Here is an 18,537-nt window from a genome sequence, read left to right on the forward strand (position 1 = left end):
CATGATTTAGACACCAAGTTGGCATTCGTAGCTCATGTGGTTCAAACGTTATAGCAAAGACTTTGGCAGGTGGCAGCCATATTGGATTTGGCCACTATGATGACCCCGAAGGTCGTTGGCTCGGGCACCGTTGCTAAATCATTAGAGCGTGCCCTGGGTTACATCGGGGACAAATGTAGTGCTTTTAGATTGATTCGCGCAACTGGACTGTAATATGTTTTTAGCGGTTTCTTTTAGCTGTTCTGTCATAAAATATCAAATTAGAAATGTTACACTTTACTATGTTTCCCTAAACATAAGTATTCTGAACATTTTGAGCATCTCAGTAAATCTGTAGCTCCAACGTTTTACCATGTTGGAAATAGTGCACCGGTTATGGTCATTTTAAAAAGGGCGTGGTCATTTTCGGGTATTTCGTCCCGGATAGAGAATTAGTCAAAGTTCCTAAGTTGTTCCCTGGGGTCATATTAGCCAAGAACAGTTGAGATATTCTCTCCTAAATTAAGTGCATACATATCTTAGCCAGGTCCTAGACTATAGGGAGAGCGGAGGAGAACCCCTGAGGGTTCTGTTTGGAACATAAACATTTATAGAATCTTTAATATATGAAGGTGCAAGGTTATTAAGTGCTTTGTAAACAAATAAAAAGTCAATAATAAAGTCAAATAAAAGTCAATTCTAAAAGTATGAGTGTTTTTTTGTTGTTGTACTTGAGTAGGAGCCAGACTTGCATGGTACAATACAATGCAATGTAATGGAACACCCTATCTGACTCAAAGCATGTCCAGTCAGCCTATATATACAGCTCCAGACAACATCCTTACGTCAATGTTTTCTCCATTGGTCAACAAAAGCTAACAAACTATGTATAACTCTCGTTGACAGCTATCTGTATCGAGGAGAACACATGGCAGCAAACTAGCAGCCTAGGTCAGAGCTCTAGGTCAAAGATTACTGCTAGACGCAGCAAAGCATTACATTCCAGTAGAGCTACACACCCATAACAGCACATTACTTCACATCACATGATTACATTTGAACATAAAGTAGTAATTATAGATGTATAGACACTTTGAGAATCTCTTCCACACCCCCCAAACGGGAGACTTGACCATTATGCCTGTCACAATTATGACATAATAATCGTCTAATTGCAATTATTTGATATAATCGCAATTATTTGGCATAATCGTTTCCATGCTGACATTTTTTAAAATGTTTTCAAATATAAAAAAAAAACAAATGGCAGATCTACAAGCTTTCAACGCCGTTGTAAGCTTGTAGATCAGTTATTTCAGCTATGTTTGAGCTGCATTTCATGTCATGCAAGGTGCTATACAAATAACGTTTATTTTTTATTATTACTGACCAATGACTGTGTGTGTGTGTGTGTGTGTGTGTGTGTGTGTGTGTCCAGATGGTGGTGAAGACCTTCATGGACATGGACCAGGACTCGGAGGAGGAGAAGGAGTTGTACCTGAACCTGGCGCTCCACCTGGCCTCAGACTTCTTCCTCAAGCACCCGGACAAGGACGTGAGGCTGCTGGTGGCCTGCTGCCTGGCCGACATCTTCAGGATCTACGCCCCAGAAGCCCCCTACACCTCGCCAGATAAACTCAAGGTTCCACTTCACCTCCACTCTGTATTTGTGATAATGACATGAGGGACTATGGTAATGACAGTGTGTTTGTAATCTCTGCGTGTCTGTGTTCCAGGACATCTTCATGTTCATCACCAGACAACTGAAAGGGCTGGAGGACACCAAGAGCGCTCAGTTCAACAGATACTTCTACCTGCTAGAGGTAGGCCTGTCACAATTATTACATAATTGTCTAATCGCAATTATTTTAGATAATCGCAATTATTTTTGCATAATTGTCGTAAGCGTTTCCATGTTGAAAAATGTTCACACATTTGCAAATATTAAAAATAGCAGAACGCGCTGTAAGCTCGTAGATCTGCTATTACTGCTATTTTTTGCAAATGTCAATACTTTTTTATATATTGAAGTTATATCTGCTCTGTGCAATTTTTGATTACGAAACATAAAAGGCAATCGGAAATTATTTGTATTCATATGTTCCAATGTTCAATGCCAAAACCACAATTAAATTGTTAATCGCAATTATTTGAGTGACAATTAATCGTCAACTTAAATTTGCATATGTGCGTTTCCCCTGCATATCGTGAGCACCGTCTGGCCGTTTGACTCGCACACTTAAAACCTAAAAAGAAGAAATGAAATAAGAAAAAATACCATTACTGCATCAAATGTAATCAACAGACTACTATAAAAAATTGTCAAACATTGGCCAAACTGTCAAATGATATAAGAAAGAAGTGAAAATTGTTGCGAGGCGTTGTGAGCTTGTAGATCGGCTATTTTCACAATATTTATCTGTGTAGGTCAAACTAACCAAGTCAAACTAAATGTAATGCCTCAAGGGTGGGAGGGTCCCCATTTCAAATATGATTATTTTAGGTCGTACCCAGTTCAAATATGATTAATTTGGGGGGTCCCCAGTTCAAATATGATTAATTTGGGCGGTCCCCAGTTCAAATATGATTATATGATTATTTTGGGGGGTCCCGAGTTCAAATCTGATCATTTTGAGGGGTCAAGGCCTGAAAAGGTTGAGAACCACTGCTCTATATGGAGATGTCTACATCTGGTTGTCTCTGTGGTGTGAATAACCTGGTGTCCATCCTGTTCTCTCTCTCTGGTAGAACATAGCCTGGGTGAAGTCCTACAACATCTGCTTTGAACTGGAAGACAGCAATGAGATCTTTACCCAGCTGTACAGAACGCTGTTCACTGTAATCAAGTGAGTACCATAGCCTGCCTGTGTGTGTCTGTATGTGTGTGCGCGCGCGTGTGCACGTGTATTTGCTAAGATGTCTCTTGTAAGGCTGTCCTCGAGTAAAACAAGTCATAGGAATTTGTTGACGAATGGATCGCTTGATTTAATCGACACATGTGTAGCATGGTGTTCGCTGCATAACCTTTTCAGGTTTTGTGAGGTTGAGAACTGACATGTTTTCACAATGGTTACTAGTGTCTATTGATTGAAAGTTATAGATTGGCAGAATAGCTGCCTGGTTGGCAGAGTATGTAGAACTGCACGAACAATGCTACTAAGACATCATTATTATTATTATTAGGACTATTATTATTGAGGCTTTGATCCATGCCTCCTCATACAGCGGCGGTTTGATGTGTCTCTTGCAGACCTTCAGTGCACCTCATTCCCCGTGTCTCTCGCTCATTATAAAGAAAACAAACAGTGGAGCCATCTCTCTCTCTCTCTCTCTGAACCCCTCCCTCTCACACACATGCACCCCCTGTATTGTCACACTCTTTCTTGCCCTCTCTCCCCCTCTTCCCTCTCTCTCTCTCTCTCCCGCTCTTCCCTCTCTCTTCCTCATGTTATCTGTCTCTCTCTCTCGCTCGCTCTCTCTCTCTCTTTGGCTCCACTCAACACAACCTTGAGGGCTGAATTCTGCAGCACGGAATTTGGCACTTTGCCATTTGAACAAAAGTGTGTGTGTGTGTGTGTGTGTGTGTGTGTGTGTTTGTTTAGCCCTTTAAGACCGGGAAAGCATCATTTGTGTCATTTTGTCTTTGGCTATTCAAAATGAGCAGATCTATAAGCTCATAGCACGGCACTCGATGAAATGAGCTTGTAGATCTGCCATTTTTGAAAAATAAATTGAAAACATTTGTAAAATATTTAGTTCCCGGGAACTCCAAAAGCAAAGATTTAAGTTACAAATGTCTGTTTAAAAAAATGTTGTATTTGCACACATTTTCATGATTTCTCAAAAATAGCAGATATGCAAGCTCATAGCGCGGCACATAGTGCCAATAGCCAAAGACATCTAAAATGACAGAGATGCGTTCCCCCGGATTGAATGGGTTAGGCTAATGTTGTGTTGGCAGAAGCGTGTGTGTGTGTGTGTGTGTGTGTGTGTGTGTGTGTGTGTGTGTGTGTGTGTGTGTGTGTGTGTGTGTGTGTGTGTGTGTGTGTGTGTGTGTGTGTGTGTGTGTGTGTGTGTGTGTGTGTGTGTGTGTGTGTGTGTGTGTGTGTGTGTGTGTGTGTGTGTGTGTGTGGGTGTGTGTTTCTCCCAGTGACTGGGAGGTAATGAGACTATAGCATTGGTTGTGTCAGTCAGTCATTAACACGCCAGGTCTGATAATAAGCCATGCTTCTTCTCCATTGTAATGTAATCTAACAATCACTACGCTGACTGTAACACCAGGGAGGGTAATGGAGTTTTCAGCATGATTGATAATGAATGCTGTGGTAGTGAATGCACCAAGGGAACAACTCCCTGTCGCGGTGTCGACAAATGTTCTCATTTTCAGTCTCTTGTTTGTCTTGAAAAAAGACCTCGATACATCTCCTGCCTCCTCATTCATTTCAAATTTTACAAATTTAAGTTGACGATTAATTGTCACACCAATAATTGTGATTAAAGATTTTGAATTGTGCTTTTTGGCATTGAACATATGAATACACATTTCATTTCTATTTGCCTTTGTAGGCTTTGTAATCAAACATTGCACAGGGTAGATATGACAAATAACTTAAATATACAAAGGTATAATTTTATACTTGAAAACTATGTTTTAAAAAAAAGCAGAAATGGCTGATCTGTAAGCTTGTAGATCTGCTATTTCTGCTTATTTTGCATATTTGAAAATGTATGAACATTTTCCAACATGGTTGCGATTAGACCATTATGTAATAATTGTGACAGGCCTACCTGTGACCTTTTTGTTACAAAGTGGAGGCCCCACCACACACACACACACACACACACACACATGATCTTCTACTGTCAGTGCCACTGGACGTCTAAAACGTACGTTGTAATAAGCCCTGTGCCACTGGACGTCTAAAACGTCAAAAAATAATAATATTTGTTTTTGTTTTTTTTTGGGGGGGGGGGGGGGGGGGGAATGTTCAGAACCTAAGATATGATGATTTGAAAATGTTCTGCTCCATTCACTTCTTGTTTAACTTCTTACTGAAAAAGGCTGTATTTCGGCTCCTAAGCACTTTTTTTACAATGAATTTTGGCTGTGGCACTGAATGGCACTTTTTTTACAATGAATGTTGGCCAGTGGCACTGAATGAGTTAACCACTTGAAACCCAGCATCCATATTCTCAGGGGAAACATTAGCCCAGAATAGCTGATCTACAAGCTCAATTTGCGACCTCGTTTGGAGCTTGTAGATTGACAATTTTTTGGCAAAGAGATTTGCTGTTGACAGGAAAAAACTGTAGTAGTACAGGACCACATCAGGTCCAGTTTACTAAGTGTAGAGCGGGGGGGTCTTCAACATTTTTCAGGCCAAGGACCCCCTAGCTGAGAGGGATGAAGCAGGGACCCCCTCTATATTGTATAAAATTGTGTTTGATATTAAGCTATTTAAAAAAAAAAGAACTTATGCTCTGGTCTGCTCTTTTTTCCCTCTACACCTATACCTCTTTGCCAAAAAATAGCTGATCTACAAGCTCACTTCGCCTCGCAGTGCAAGGCGTTGTGAGCTTGTAGATCTGCTATTTTTGTCCAAAGTTCTCCTCAGAAAAGGGATGCTAGGGTTCAAGTGGTTAATGTAAAAATAAATAAAAAATCCTATCACACAAAGATTTGGCGGACCCCCTGTAGTAACTCTCTGAGGACCCCCTGTTAACTCTTACCCTGCCAGAGTTTTTTCAGAACAGTCTGTAGCCTCTGCCAGGGTTTTGACCGATTTTGGTACCTTTTCGCATAGCCACAAAATATTTTTCTCAAGTATGATTGATCCCCAGAAAATTTCTAATCACAGATGAGATTCAGGTGTGGTTTCACAAATGTCAACGAGGTCAATTTGACCTTGTTGTCATGTGTTGTTTGATGTTTGAAAATAGCTCAAAACCAGTGGTTTCAAACCAAAAAACATTGTGAATTGTTTGTCCGTTTCAATTTTAACATTGAAGTGGATGGAGCAGCAAATCTTTGGAAATTGTTATCTCCTTATTCGTTTGGAATATCGAAAAGGTGTCAATACTAAATAATTAGAGAATCTTTTTAGATTTTTTTTTTTTTTCAGGACGTTTTTAAACGTCTTTGGCAGGCAACAGCTAATTTCTCAAAGACGTTTATAAACGTCTTTGGCAGTTATAGAGTTAAAGACTCCTGGTCTAGAGGGTTAGAGCTGGAAGATGCTAATGCTGGGAACACCGTTGGACGTTTGATTGATTTATTGATTGATTGATTGATTAATTAACTAGGTTGTTAGTGGGTTACGATCCTTGATGAACCTCCCCGCTGTGCCCCTTCTTGTCTGTTTCCACAGTAACGGTCACAACCAGAAGGTGCACATGCACATGGTGGACCTGATGAGCTCCATCATCTGTGAGGGAGACACCGTCTCCCAGGAACTACTGGACACTGTACTGGTCAACCTGGTGCCAGCACACAAGGTAGGAACACACACACACACACACACACACACACACACACACACACACACACACACACACACACACACACACACACACACACACACACACACATTTGTAGATCAGCTATTTTCAGTGCGCGGCACTGGCACACAACTGAAGGATAAATCAGGCATAACTAACTCCTAGAGTTCTCAAATTCTTCCCGGACCCGATGTTTTCGGGTTCCGAAAATCTTGTATAAATGTATGCTAATTAGCCGGACCGAGCCGAGCCTCGGGTTCCGAAAAAAAAGAATCTATTACCCCTAGGGTGACCACCTCCAAACAGGACCATTGAGGGACAGATTAACCCGTGTCGCGGGACATCGCGGGACGCATGCACGCGCGCGCAGCGCGCGTGCATGCGGACCCTTCGCGCGCGCGCGAAGCGCGCGCGCGAAAATTTTTTTGCGGTTCTGGGCGGATTGGGTTCGTTTTTTCCGCGGTTCTGGGCGGATTGGGTCAGTTTTTTTTCCAGTTTATGGTTTCTTTATTTTGGTTTTAGGGTTAGGATTAGGGAGTTAGGTATTATGTTATTTAATTCATATTTTTGCCTGATTTAACCAATTTATTATCACAAAAAACAATTTCTGCCTAATAAAATATTCAAACAAAATGGGTTTATACTAATGTATTTTGTGGATTATATTAGACAACAACTAGACCGTTTCTCAAATACTAATCATTGTTTATTAAAGCAAACAACAACTGGAGTGTTCATCAAAAGTGTTCATCAAAACATCACATTGTTACAGATAGAATAAAGTATAGCCTACAGTGTTTCTACTATTGCAAATTGGCAATTAACAGCACAATGAAGCTCCACAAAGTCCGCATTTATCAATGGAGCAGTAAGTACGGTCACCGTCAAAATAAGGCAGTCCTAGCAAGGCAATCCTATAAGACACAAATATCTGTGTAAACTACAGTAAAAAGATATACTGTAGATATGTAAAACAATCATAAAAAAAAAAATCTTCAGACTTCAGCACCATGGACAAAGAGAGACACGACACGGCCAGGCAGGGTGGGGGGTCTGAGAGAGAGAAAGAGAGAGAGAGAGAGAGAGAAAGCGAGCGAGTGAGTCAGCGAGAGAGAGGGGGGAGAGAGAGAGAGAGAGAGACGCCTATTTAGTTGAAATGAATTAATAACAGCAATAGGCGACCAAGTACTGTAGCTTTTCACACACACATGTAGAAAGTTAGCTTACCTTTATTCGATCTACTACTTGGCCTTGAACTTGTACTTCTTGTTGGAACGGGCAGCATCTAGCAGGGTCTTCTCCTTCAGTACATACTTGTAAAATTCCTGGCATTCCTGGCTGTAGTTCACTTTAACTTGAATTTCACTCTTGATTAGATCTATGCTGCAGCGATTCCTATCATTGGTCCAAGCCCCCACCATCAGTGAAAACAGTCTCTCCACGAAAGCGTTGGTGACTGGGATACTCAACATGAAGGACAATAAAGCTGTCATGTTTGGCATCATTGCATGCTTCAGTAATGCTGTCCACTTTGATGCAACAGAATCTTTTGTCACTGCGAGTTCTCTCATCCGTGGGAGCATAACACTAAACTCATCATAAAGGAGGTCCATATCCAGTTGTTTGGTCATGTTAAGAGCTTCAGCTGCTCCGCAGAGCTCTTGGAAGCTGAATTCTCTCTTGACAGCCAAGCATGCGACGTGTTTCATGTAATTCTGATCAGAGAAATCAAACCATTTGTTAAGGTAAGTGAGTGAACTCTCATAGAACTTGAGAAGGTCCTTTTCAATCGCAGCAGCCTGTGCGGTAGGGAAGCTCTGCAGGAGCTCTCTTGTCTCAAATCCAAAGAAACGATCCTTTAACCGTTGTTCAAGTTTCAGTTTTAGATTTGTCATGAGAGGAAAAAGCTCACAGACAGTTGTCTCATTCCCCTCAACTTCAAGCACAGCATCATAAAACAGCTTTAAGCTATTCTGTAAAAACGCTATGTATGCCTGGAGTTCACAAGGCACTCCCTCGCCATCCTCATCATTCGCAAAAAACTTCCAAAGAGCCACTGGGCACTTATCTTCTCCAAGAGACAAAAAATAACTTTTGACAGCAGGCCAGCAGTCATTAAGTCGTTTGACAGCTGGCCACAGACTGAGCCACCGTGTTGGTACGTGCCTGTAGAGTGTCATATACTCCTCCTCCACAAAATCAAAAATGTCTTTCAATTCTTGGACTCGTTTAGCCGATACTGAAAAGTGGCCGTATATTTTCGTGACAACAGCCTCAACATCCACTTTAAGCTTGTCACCTGCATTCCTCCCACAGTTATGCAGAATGTGGGCCACGCAGTTGGCTTTGATGATAGCACCATTCTTGTCTTTCAACTTTTTATATACAGATTTATGTACCCCATAATTCACGCTGGCGTTATCTGCTGAGTATGCAGACACCCGATCTAACCCCAGGTTCATCTCCTGCAGCCTTGAAACAACCTGGTTAAATATGGCATCAGAGTCTTCTTTGTGGTCATCATAAAAGTCCAGTACCTTGTTCTGCACGCCATGTTCTGGGGTGTAAAACCTCACTGCTAGAGGGAATAGTTTGGTAGTGCCGTGATTTGATGCGTCAGATGCAATTGAAAAAAAAGGAAGAGAATCTGGTTTGTCAGCAGCCAGCGGTGTATTTAACTGTTGCAAGCATGTCTCCACAGACGCAGGTCCGAGAACATCAGTAACAATTGCAGCACTCTTTGTGCGCCCACAACCTATCTTCTTAGCTAACTCTGAGTCAGGGAACATGACAGGAAAAAGTTTGGATCCACAATCACCAGATCTGTATGATAAGCCATGCTGCACGTTATGGTACACACTGGTTACCTCTGCTGCTGTGACTTTATCTATGTTGCTGTCTTTTTGGGTTGAAAAAAAGCTTGTCAAGCTAGTGTTGGCCTTTCTTAGCTGTACATTTTTTTTGTGAGCTTCACCGTCACCATGCCTCTTAACATCATTTTCTCCTCCATGGGTGATTGTGAAGTTCCTCCGACAAACTGTACACTCTGCCTTGTGTGGGTCGTTTGACACAGATATCAGATATGTATATTTCCTCTCCCAGTCTCTATTGTATGAGCAGATCCTTTTTTTCTTAGCAGCAGGGCCAGGAGTTTCCACTGTTTCTGTTTCCTCCATTTTCGCTTTGGATTTTTGCCGCGCAGCGATGACACTGTGTAGTTGTACCTGTGTGTGCGTACCAGCTGTGACCGCGGATGTTGTTGTTTTTTTGGTCCACCCCCCACTCCCCCCCAACCAATGGGCAATGCGGCCGTTCCACAAATACATAACATACAGCATTGACCAATTACATTTATCCAAGAATAGTATTTCACAGATATAAGAGGGTATTGCAAGTTCACTTAAAATTTTAATGACATTTTTTTTTTTTTTATAAAATAAAAACTTTTTTTTTTTTTTTTTCCCCATAACTTTGATTTTCGGGACATTGCCCTGCTTGTGCGGGACGCGGGACAGAGGGTCCAATTTCGGGACTGTCCCGCGAATTTCGGGACGGGTGGTCACCCTAATTACCCCCAAAAAATAAATTTCAACTGCCCCTAGTGGCCGAAGGGTAAGGCCGACGGAAATAGAAAATCGGCGAAGGTGGCCGTTTTCAAGATGTTTTGGCCATTATCTCTGGAACGGAAGGTCCAATCTGCTCATTTCAAAGCTTGTTGGATGCGTGACTTTGTGGACATTACATATTGACTTTCCGGTTTTGGTAATTGTTCAGGCCGGCCCAGTTAGGGCCTTAATTTTCACGCCCGTTGAGAACTCTACTAACTCCTACCCCTCAACCTAACCTCTAAAGGCCTAATCCTAACCCCAACCTGAATCGTTTTTCCTAATTGTAAACATACAGTATCTCTAAAAATCCATTCCTCTTGTGAGGACCAGGAAAATGGTTCCTCACAATGGCTATTTCTCAAATTCTACTACATACTTACAGGGGACATTTAGCCTTCAAATGTATAGTAATTCAACACGCACGCGCAGGCAGACACACACAGGCACACACACATAGTCCAACCACAGCTAGGATGTGTGCATGTCCAGTCTCTCTCTCCTCCACAGAGTCAAAGGGTTCAGTAGCAAGCAGTTCATGCTCATGAACTTCCATGCCCTGTAATTCAGTGAGACCCCTGCAGGTGAGAAGGGGTAACTGCAGATCAGAGCAGCAGCACATGCTTCAAGTGATTTCAACCCTTTCACCTGTTGTTGTCGGGCAGAAACCTTGTTGTATTTCCGTATTTCAACTTTTTATGTTTTATGCCTTATGACTTCCTCACACAACAAAATTATGAATAAAAAAAATAAAATACAAATTATTATGCAAAATAATAGGTGATTATTATGGCCTATCACACGGCACAGATATCGTCTCTGTCGGGTGGAAGCCTCATATGTCCAAAAACACAAAAATATGGAGAGATAAGAGGTTTCTGCCCGACGGCAACAATATGTAAGAAGACTGACGTCACAGACCAGCTTCCATTCACACGTTTGTAATTATTTATGGCTGCCATGTTCTTATTGTTGACCTTGTGTGTGTGTGTGTGTGTGTGTGTGTGTGTGTGTGTGTGTGTGTGTGTGTGTGTGTGTGTGTGTGTGTGTGTGTGTGTGTGTGTGTGTGTGTGTGTGTGTGTGTGTGTGTGTGTGTGTGTGTGTGTGTGTGTGTGTAGAATCTGAACAAGCAGGCGTACGACCTGGCCAAGGCTCTGCTGAAGAGGACCGCTCAGGCCATCGAACCCTACATCACAAACGTGAGACAACAAACCCATCAGTTTTCAGAATGGACATATGAGTGGTGGTGGTTGGGTGCTTTTTTTTTGTGTGTGTTTTGCTTTGTGTGCATGTGTTCATCACGCATGTACGCAAGGAAATGCACTGAGTTTGTAGGGGTCTGTCTAAAGTGTGTATGTAAGACTGACCTATAACGATTTTAGACTGGAAAAAGTGACTGATTACTAATATGTTGGCTGATATAGTGAAAAGAGACCTTTCCTCTTTTGTGATTCAATGACTATGCAAATAGAGATGTACCGATACCATTTTTTTCCCTTCACAATACCGATTCCGATACCCATAACTTGCGTATCGATCGATACCGATGTACCGATCCCATACCAGTGTGTAATTTCAACAAATCTAGGGCTGTGGTTCTCAAAGTGGGGTCCAGGAACCATCTGTGTTCCTTGAGGAGGTTCCAAGGATCCATTTGATTCCATTTGTACACTCAGAGTTATGGGGATCCTTGAAATTAAAAGGTTTGAGAACCACTGATTCCATTAGTAATTGTTAAAGTTAGTAAAATAATAATAATGTAAATAGTACAGTAAAAGTATAAAACAGTCACGTAACATGAACTGAAGCATTCAAAATATGACTGTAAATAACATATCGTGTGATAAATTACATGGTATCGGAGTGGCATAGACTGCTATACTCGCCGATACCGATACCAGCATTTTAAACAGTATCGGCAGCTTTTCCGATACTGGTATCCGTATCAGAACAACTATATATGGAAATATGCAAATGTACTCGGAATAGAAAGATGCTTTCTTAAAGTCTTCCTCCAGACACATTGTATAACATGGTTTCCCCACATAAAAAGTAAAAACAAACAAAACTTTGTAAGTACATCTACTCTTTCTCCCTCATTGAGAAATGTTGGATCTATATGAATATTAAAATAACACAACCTCAGCAGCTCGCCTGCTGCCGCTGCCCAAAAGCAAAGTCATTTCAGGTTTCAGCAAGTGGCTTATTTGCATATCGCACCATGATGGGAATGTAGGATTGGTGACATCACACAGCTGGCTCAGATTTTAAGTAGTGCAGAGAATCTCTCCAACATCCAGTTCTGCACATACTGTATAATGGTCTGTATGGTCAAAGTCATGTCTCTAAAGCTAGCTCTCCATCGTACCGATGTCGGGGGCGGAAGGCATTGGAAATCGTCTTTTTCCGACAACCTGCCGACAGCCTGTTGTAGATGGTGCCGTGCCGTCGGGTCGGGACTTATAGTCGAACGTCGATCGCCGACCGAACTTGCTCGGTCGGGTCCTGACAGGGTAGAGCCCGTCGATAGCCACGGGGTGATCTTGAAAGCAAGCCAAAATAAGCAACTACACTTCAGTAACACGCCCAAACATAAACATCCCGCAACTACGAATATTTACAAGCGACATTACAGGAAAACAAGCCGAAAGTTGCTTATAATAAGCAGACCTGGCAACACTGGCAGGCTACTGCTGTGCCGTCGGCCGACAGTTTGCAATAGTTTGTGCAGAACTTTTTTTACTTCCGACTACAACAGACTGCCCTCCCTAGTACAAAAATGTTTTGTACTAGGAAGGGACCCCCAGAAGAGAAGATTTGTGTAAAAAAAAAAAAGACACCATGGGGCTGTAAAGACACCTTTAACAGTAGTCTAGTCTACTGAAGATGAATCCTGCTGAGACATAAGTCTTTGATATATTCTTAGGTGATATAGCAGGCTGACTTTGTAATGGTCTGTTTAATGTGGCTGTTTAAATTCAAGTCTGAATGACTGCACTAAGATTTCTCGCTTGGGTTGTGGGTTTTTTAACTACTTTAAAGCAATCAATGTTCATGAAACTAATGCAAATACTGGCCTGTTATATCGACTGGCCGATACATCAGTCTGGCTCTAGTTTGTGAATGCGTAAGAAAATGAAGAGAGAGTGTCTGAAGAGAGAGGGAGGAGATAAAGCACTATATATATACTGAACCTGTACTGTACCAAGGTTATAATGGTTTTGGATTATTCATTTATTTCATAGTTTTAGTTAGTTTTGAATATTTTTTTCTAATTCAGTTAGTTTTAATTCGTTTCTAGAGCGGATTTGCTAGTTTTTATTAGTTTTTATTATTGATAATGCCAATAGTTTTTGTTCGTTTTTGTTCATTTTAGTGTTATTTTTAGTTTTTTTATGCTTTCCCTAGATGATAGTGAAGTGACAATTTAAAGACCTTCATGACCTTTTTAATACCTAAAAAGAAAGAAAAAAAAATCCGTTACTGCAAGAAAATAAAAATTCCATTACTGCATCAAAAGTAATCAACAATCTATACTCTAAAAACTGCTCAAACATTCGCCAAATTGTCAAAAAATATAAGAAGCAACAATTGTGATAATAGCTGATCTACAAGCTCACAACGCCTCACAACGTTGCGAGGCGTTGTGAGCTTGTAGATCTACTATTTTCACAATATTTATCTGCGGAACAGTGAAACAAAATCGAATGCCTCAACTCCTACATTCAAAGTGCTTGTCAGGGTGGCAGGTCCCCAGTTCAAATATGATTATTTTGGGGGGTCCCCTGTTCAAATATGATTATTTTGGGGGGGGGTCCCCAGTTAAAATATGATTATTTTGGGGGTTGAGAACCACTGCTGTAGTAGAAGGTGTAGAGGTGTTCACTTCATGTCATTCTGACACTTTTCTTTTAGCATCCCACTGTGAGACAGGCAGCTTTGTGAGTCCTTGTCTTATCCTCTCCCCTCTTATCTCTGTCTCTCCATCAGTTCTTCAACCAGGTGCTGATGCTGGGGAAGACGTCCGTCAGTGACCTGTCGGAGCACGTGTTTGATCTGATCCTAGAGCTGTACAACATCGACAGTCACCTCCTGCTGTCTGTGCTGCCCCAGCTGGAGTTCAAACTCAAGGTAAGGACATTTATTATAAGACCTGTTTTACACTTGATTGTACGCCAATGTTGTGTGTGTGTTTGGGAAAATAGCCGATCTGTAAGCTCACATGATGCATGCAACATGTTGTGAGCTTGTACGAATGGAAGAAGGATTTTCACTTGCCTTTTAATCTGTGATCGGTGTTATTGGTCTACTATTCCTTACTACTAGACTCGCTAGGTACCTGACGATTCGATTCCGATACAGAGGGCTACGATTCCATTTTATTCCGATTATTGCGATTAATTTACTTACATTATCTTTTATTGATAATAAAAACAAATGGAAGAGATGTGTCACTGTCAACTGGAAGGTTGTATTTGCCAACATCAACAATTGCAGAAAACCAACAAGAAAATAAACCTTCCTTTTTCAAGTAGGGAGTTAATTTACGGAAAAAAAACACAAAAAGTTAGAATATGGAGATAAGACGTTTCTGCTCAAACAGCAACGATATATATTTATGGCAGCAGTAGTACTAGACATAGTAATACTAGTTGCAATAGTAGCAGCAGGGATAGTGGTAGCATTAGGCTTAGCAGTAATAGTAGTAACACTAACAGTATTGGTAAAAAAAGAAAAGAAAAAAAGAGCAGCAGCAACAATATTCTTCCTTTTATTATTCCTCAGATTGTGTGTGTGTGTGTGTGTGTGTGTGTGTGTTTTATGGGCATAATGATGCCTCAGCAGCACTGTGCTGTGCTGTGATGGATCAGTCTCATTAACTGTTAGCAGAGAGCCTACTGCATCACCACAGTCTGTGTGTCTCAAGTTGCTTTTCCACTGCATGATGCTACCTGCTCCGCTCAACCCCAGTCTGCTAATAGCTTTACTGTGTTTTATTCCTCTAAATGCTACCTAATCCACTGGTTCTCAAACTTGTTCCATGTCAAGGACCCCCAAAATGATATGTATTTTGCAGAGGACCCCATCTGAAAATGTTTTGTTTTGTGCCAGGGGACCCCAGAAAGAGAAGATTTGTTAAAAGAAACTAACCAAAAACAAACATACATTTTCGGTATTTTTCAAAAAATTACCAAAATAGCTGATTGTATATGTTAACTACTTTTGCTGGGGACCCCCTGGGGACCCCCCTGGAACCCCAGATCTACAAGCTCACAACGCGTCGCATTGCGACGCGTTGTGAGCTTGTAGATCTGCTATTTTCAAACATTTTTGTACTTTTACTTTTGGTGCTTTAAGTACATTTTGATACCAATACTTTTGTACTTTTACTCAAGTAAATTCTGAATTCCAAACTTTTACTTGTAACGGAGTACTTCTACGTTGCAGTATTGATACTTTTACTTAAGTAAAACAATTGAGTACTTTTCCCACCACTTGTCTGGCCATGCCAGGCTAGTAGCATGCGGTGGGAACGTGCCGTAACACTCCATCTCCTTTATATACCCGTGTGTCTTGTCTAACGACCTCCTTTACATGCTCCGTCTGTCTGATTAACACACGACTTCATTTACATAATGCCATATCATTCCTTTTCTGTCCTCTGCGTTATTGGCCTCTTTCCGTCCTTGCATTGTCATCTGCATTCATTTACATTCATCTTCTCGCTCTCGCTCTCTCTCTCTCTCGCTCTCTCTCTCTCTCGCTCTCTACTGATTGATAGATGAAACTGCTTCCCTTTATGAGCTATGAAAATGATACGGCGGCTCACATCATGAATGTGGATCACTTGTTATAGCTGTCAGCTTCACATCTCTTTCCTTCCTCTCTCTCCCCATCTCTCTCTCTCTCTCCTTTCCCTCTTATCTCCCCCTCTCTTTACTTACTCTATCTCTTCTTCTCTCTCCCACTCTCACTCTCTCTCTCTCTCTCTCTCTCTCTCTCTCTCTCTCTCTCTCTCTCTCAGAGTAATGATAATGATGAGAGGCTGCAGGTGGTCAAGTTGTTGGCCAAGATGTTTGGAGCCAAAGACTCTGAGTTGGCGTCACAGAACAAACCTCTGTGGCAGTGCTACCTGGGCAGGTGGGCATCACTCACTGTGTGTGTGTGTGTGTGTGTGTGTGTCAGAGAACACAGGACTTTATTCTGGTAGTACTGCTAAAGTCTAGGGTGCCGGTGTGTGTTTGGTGCGTGTGTATGATATATGTAAGTGTGTGTGAACTGTGAGAGAGAATGCAGGGCATGTAGTTTGGTTAAATTTCATCCCTGCTGGCGCTTTAAAGCAATGATTATCCCAAATGTGCATTTGCAGGGGAATATTCAGTGCTTAAAGGGATAGTTCACCCAAATAATTACTTATTTTCTAGCGATTAGTCACCCCATTGAGGCTATTTTCTAGCTTCTTGTCGCATTCCTAAGCCAATAATTTGATGACCAACGGACCGGGAGGCAGCGGTTCCGGTAGGAGACACAAAGGAGACTCTTTGTGTCTCCTACCGGAACCGCTGCCTGTCAATTTTTTGGCTTAGAAACGCTAAAAAACATGAATTCAAGTCTCCATGGGGTGACTAATCGATAGAAAAAAAGTCATTTTGGGGTGAACTATCCCTTAAAGCATTGGAAATTCATAGAACCGTAATAACATTCATAACTTTGGTTGTAGCAGCGTATGTGTGTGTTCCAAGGTGCTCAGGGTGATCTGTGTGTTTGTGTGTGTGCCAACAGGTTCAATGACATCCACGTTCCCATCAGACTGGAGTGTGTCAAGTTTGCCAGTCACTGTCTAATGAACCACCCAGACCTGGCTAAAGACCTCACAGGTATAGCATTTACTCACACACACACACACACACACACACACACACACACACACACACACACACACACACACACACACACACACACACACACACACACACACACACACGTTTGTATTACTATACTAGTGAGGACATCCACATTTTTGGAAGATCTTATAAATACTATTTTTAACTGCAAGTCTAAAGCCGAAGAATTGCAGATCAGATCTACAAGCTCACAACGTGTTGTGAGCTTGTAGATCAGCAAATTGCATGACACTGGCGTGCAAGTAAGTATAAATCATGTCTTAATTCCAACCCCTAAATCCAACCCCAAGATGAATCTCTTTCTAATTCTAAACGTATGTCTAAAAATCAATTTTCAACCATAAAAGAATACATTTATTATATTGCACCTTTCAAAAACAAGTTACAAAGTGTTTTACAATAACAACAGTTAATATACAATACAAATCAGAAATGAATTGCATAAATAGTTCAACAGTTCATAATCTAAGGAAAAAGCTGTGCGATAGAGGTGAGTTTTTAGAAGAGATTTGAAAGAGGACACTGAGTTTGCCTGCCTGAGGTCCCCAGGCAGTGAGTTCCACAGCCGAGGGGCCCGAACGATAAAAGCCCGGTCGCCCTTTGTGACAAGGCAAGACTTTGGTACCGTCAATAGGGCCCTGCTGGATGATCTCAGGCAGCGGCTTGGCTTATAAGGAGTTAAAAGATCACAGATATACGCAGGAGCCTGACCATTTAAGGCTTTAAAAACGAGCAGTAAAATCTCAATTATAAAACTCACAGGTAACCAGTGAAGGTCCGCAAGGACTGGTGTAATGTGCTCACCTCTCTTTGTGTGGGTCAGGAGCCTGGCAGCTGCGTTTTGTATCAGTTGCAGTCTTTGAATATTTCGCTTTCTGATGCCTGAATAAAGTCTATTGCAATAGTCAAGTCTGGAGGGGATAAAAGCGTGGATGACCTTTTCTAGGTCTGTAGCTGTAATAAAAGAACCATTTCTCACAACGTCTGTTTCCCAAATTCCACCATACTTGTGGGGACGTTCAAGTATACTAATACAAACGCGCACACACACACACACACACACACCCCTGGCAAAAGACCTCAACAGGTAACATTCTGTACAATACACACACACACACCCCTCTACAAGTGCCCCGTCCCACCTCGTCTGTTTGGTCTTTTCCCACAGAATACCTGAAGGTCAGGTCACATGACCCGGAGGAGGCCATCCGCCATGACGTCATCGTCTCCATAGTAACGGCCGCCAAGAAGGACCTGGCGCTGGTGAACGACGCACTGCTGAACTTTGTCAAAGAGAGGACCCTGGACAAGAGAGTGAGTTGTGTGTGTGTGTGTGTGTGTGTGTGTGTGTGTGTGTGTGTGTGTGTGTACATGCTCGCGCAAAAAGTTATTATGTTTGAAATTATTTAATCCATTATAATCCCTATGTATATGTTTTAAAGCGAACATTTTTAACTCTGATCTGTGCTTCTGGGGGCTTGGGGGTCCTTGACATGGAAAAGTTGGAGCACCACTGATATAGCAACATACTGTTAGGATTTAGGAAACAT

At 41.7% G+C, this 18,537-nt stretch overlaps 1 protein-coding gene across 1 annotated transcript in view; it reads left to right on the top strand.

The window, feature by feature from the left end:
* Window positions 1-18,537, top strand: part of pds5b (PDS5 cohesin associated factor B) — a 69,986-nt gene that overhangs the window by 18,530 nt on the left and 32,919 nt on the right. Inside the window, exons 3-11 of the mRNA XM_080434999.1 lie at window positions 1,418-1,621; window positions 1,716-1,802; window positions 2,728-2,825; window positions 6,348-6,474; window positions 11,201-11,281; window positions 14,073-14,213; window positions 16,108-16,223; window positions 16,866-16,960; window positions 18,156-18,301. Coding sequence (XP_080291125.1) covers window positions 1,418-1,621; window positions 1,716-1,802; window positions 2,728-2,825; window positions 6,348-6,474; window positions 11,201-11,281; window positions 14,073-14,213; window positions 16,108-16,223; window positions 16,866-16,960; window positions 18,156-18,301 — 1,095 coding nt within the window. The remainder of the gene's footprint in view (window positions 1-1,417; window positions 1,622-1,715; window positions 1,803-2,727; window positions 2,826-6,347; window positions 6,475-11,200; window positions 11,282-14,072; window positions 14,214-16,107; window positions 16,224-16,865; window positions 16,961-18,155; window positions 18,302-18,537) is intronic.

Source organism: Gymnoscopelus braueri (genome assembly GCF_963280865.1).
Source record: "Gymnoscopelus braueri genome assembly, chromosome: 8".
Taxonomy (NCBI): domain Eukaryota; kingdom Metazoa; phylum Chordata; class Actinopteri; order Myctophiformes; family Myctophidae; genus Gymnoscopelus; species Gymnoscopelus braueri.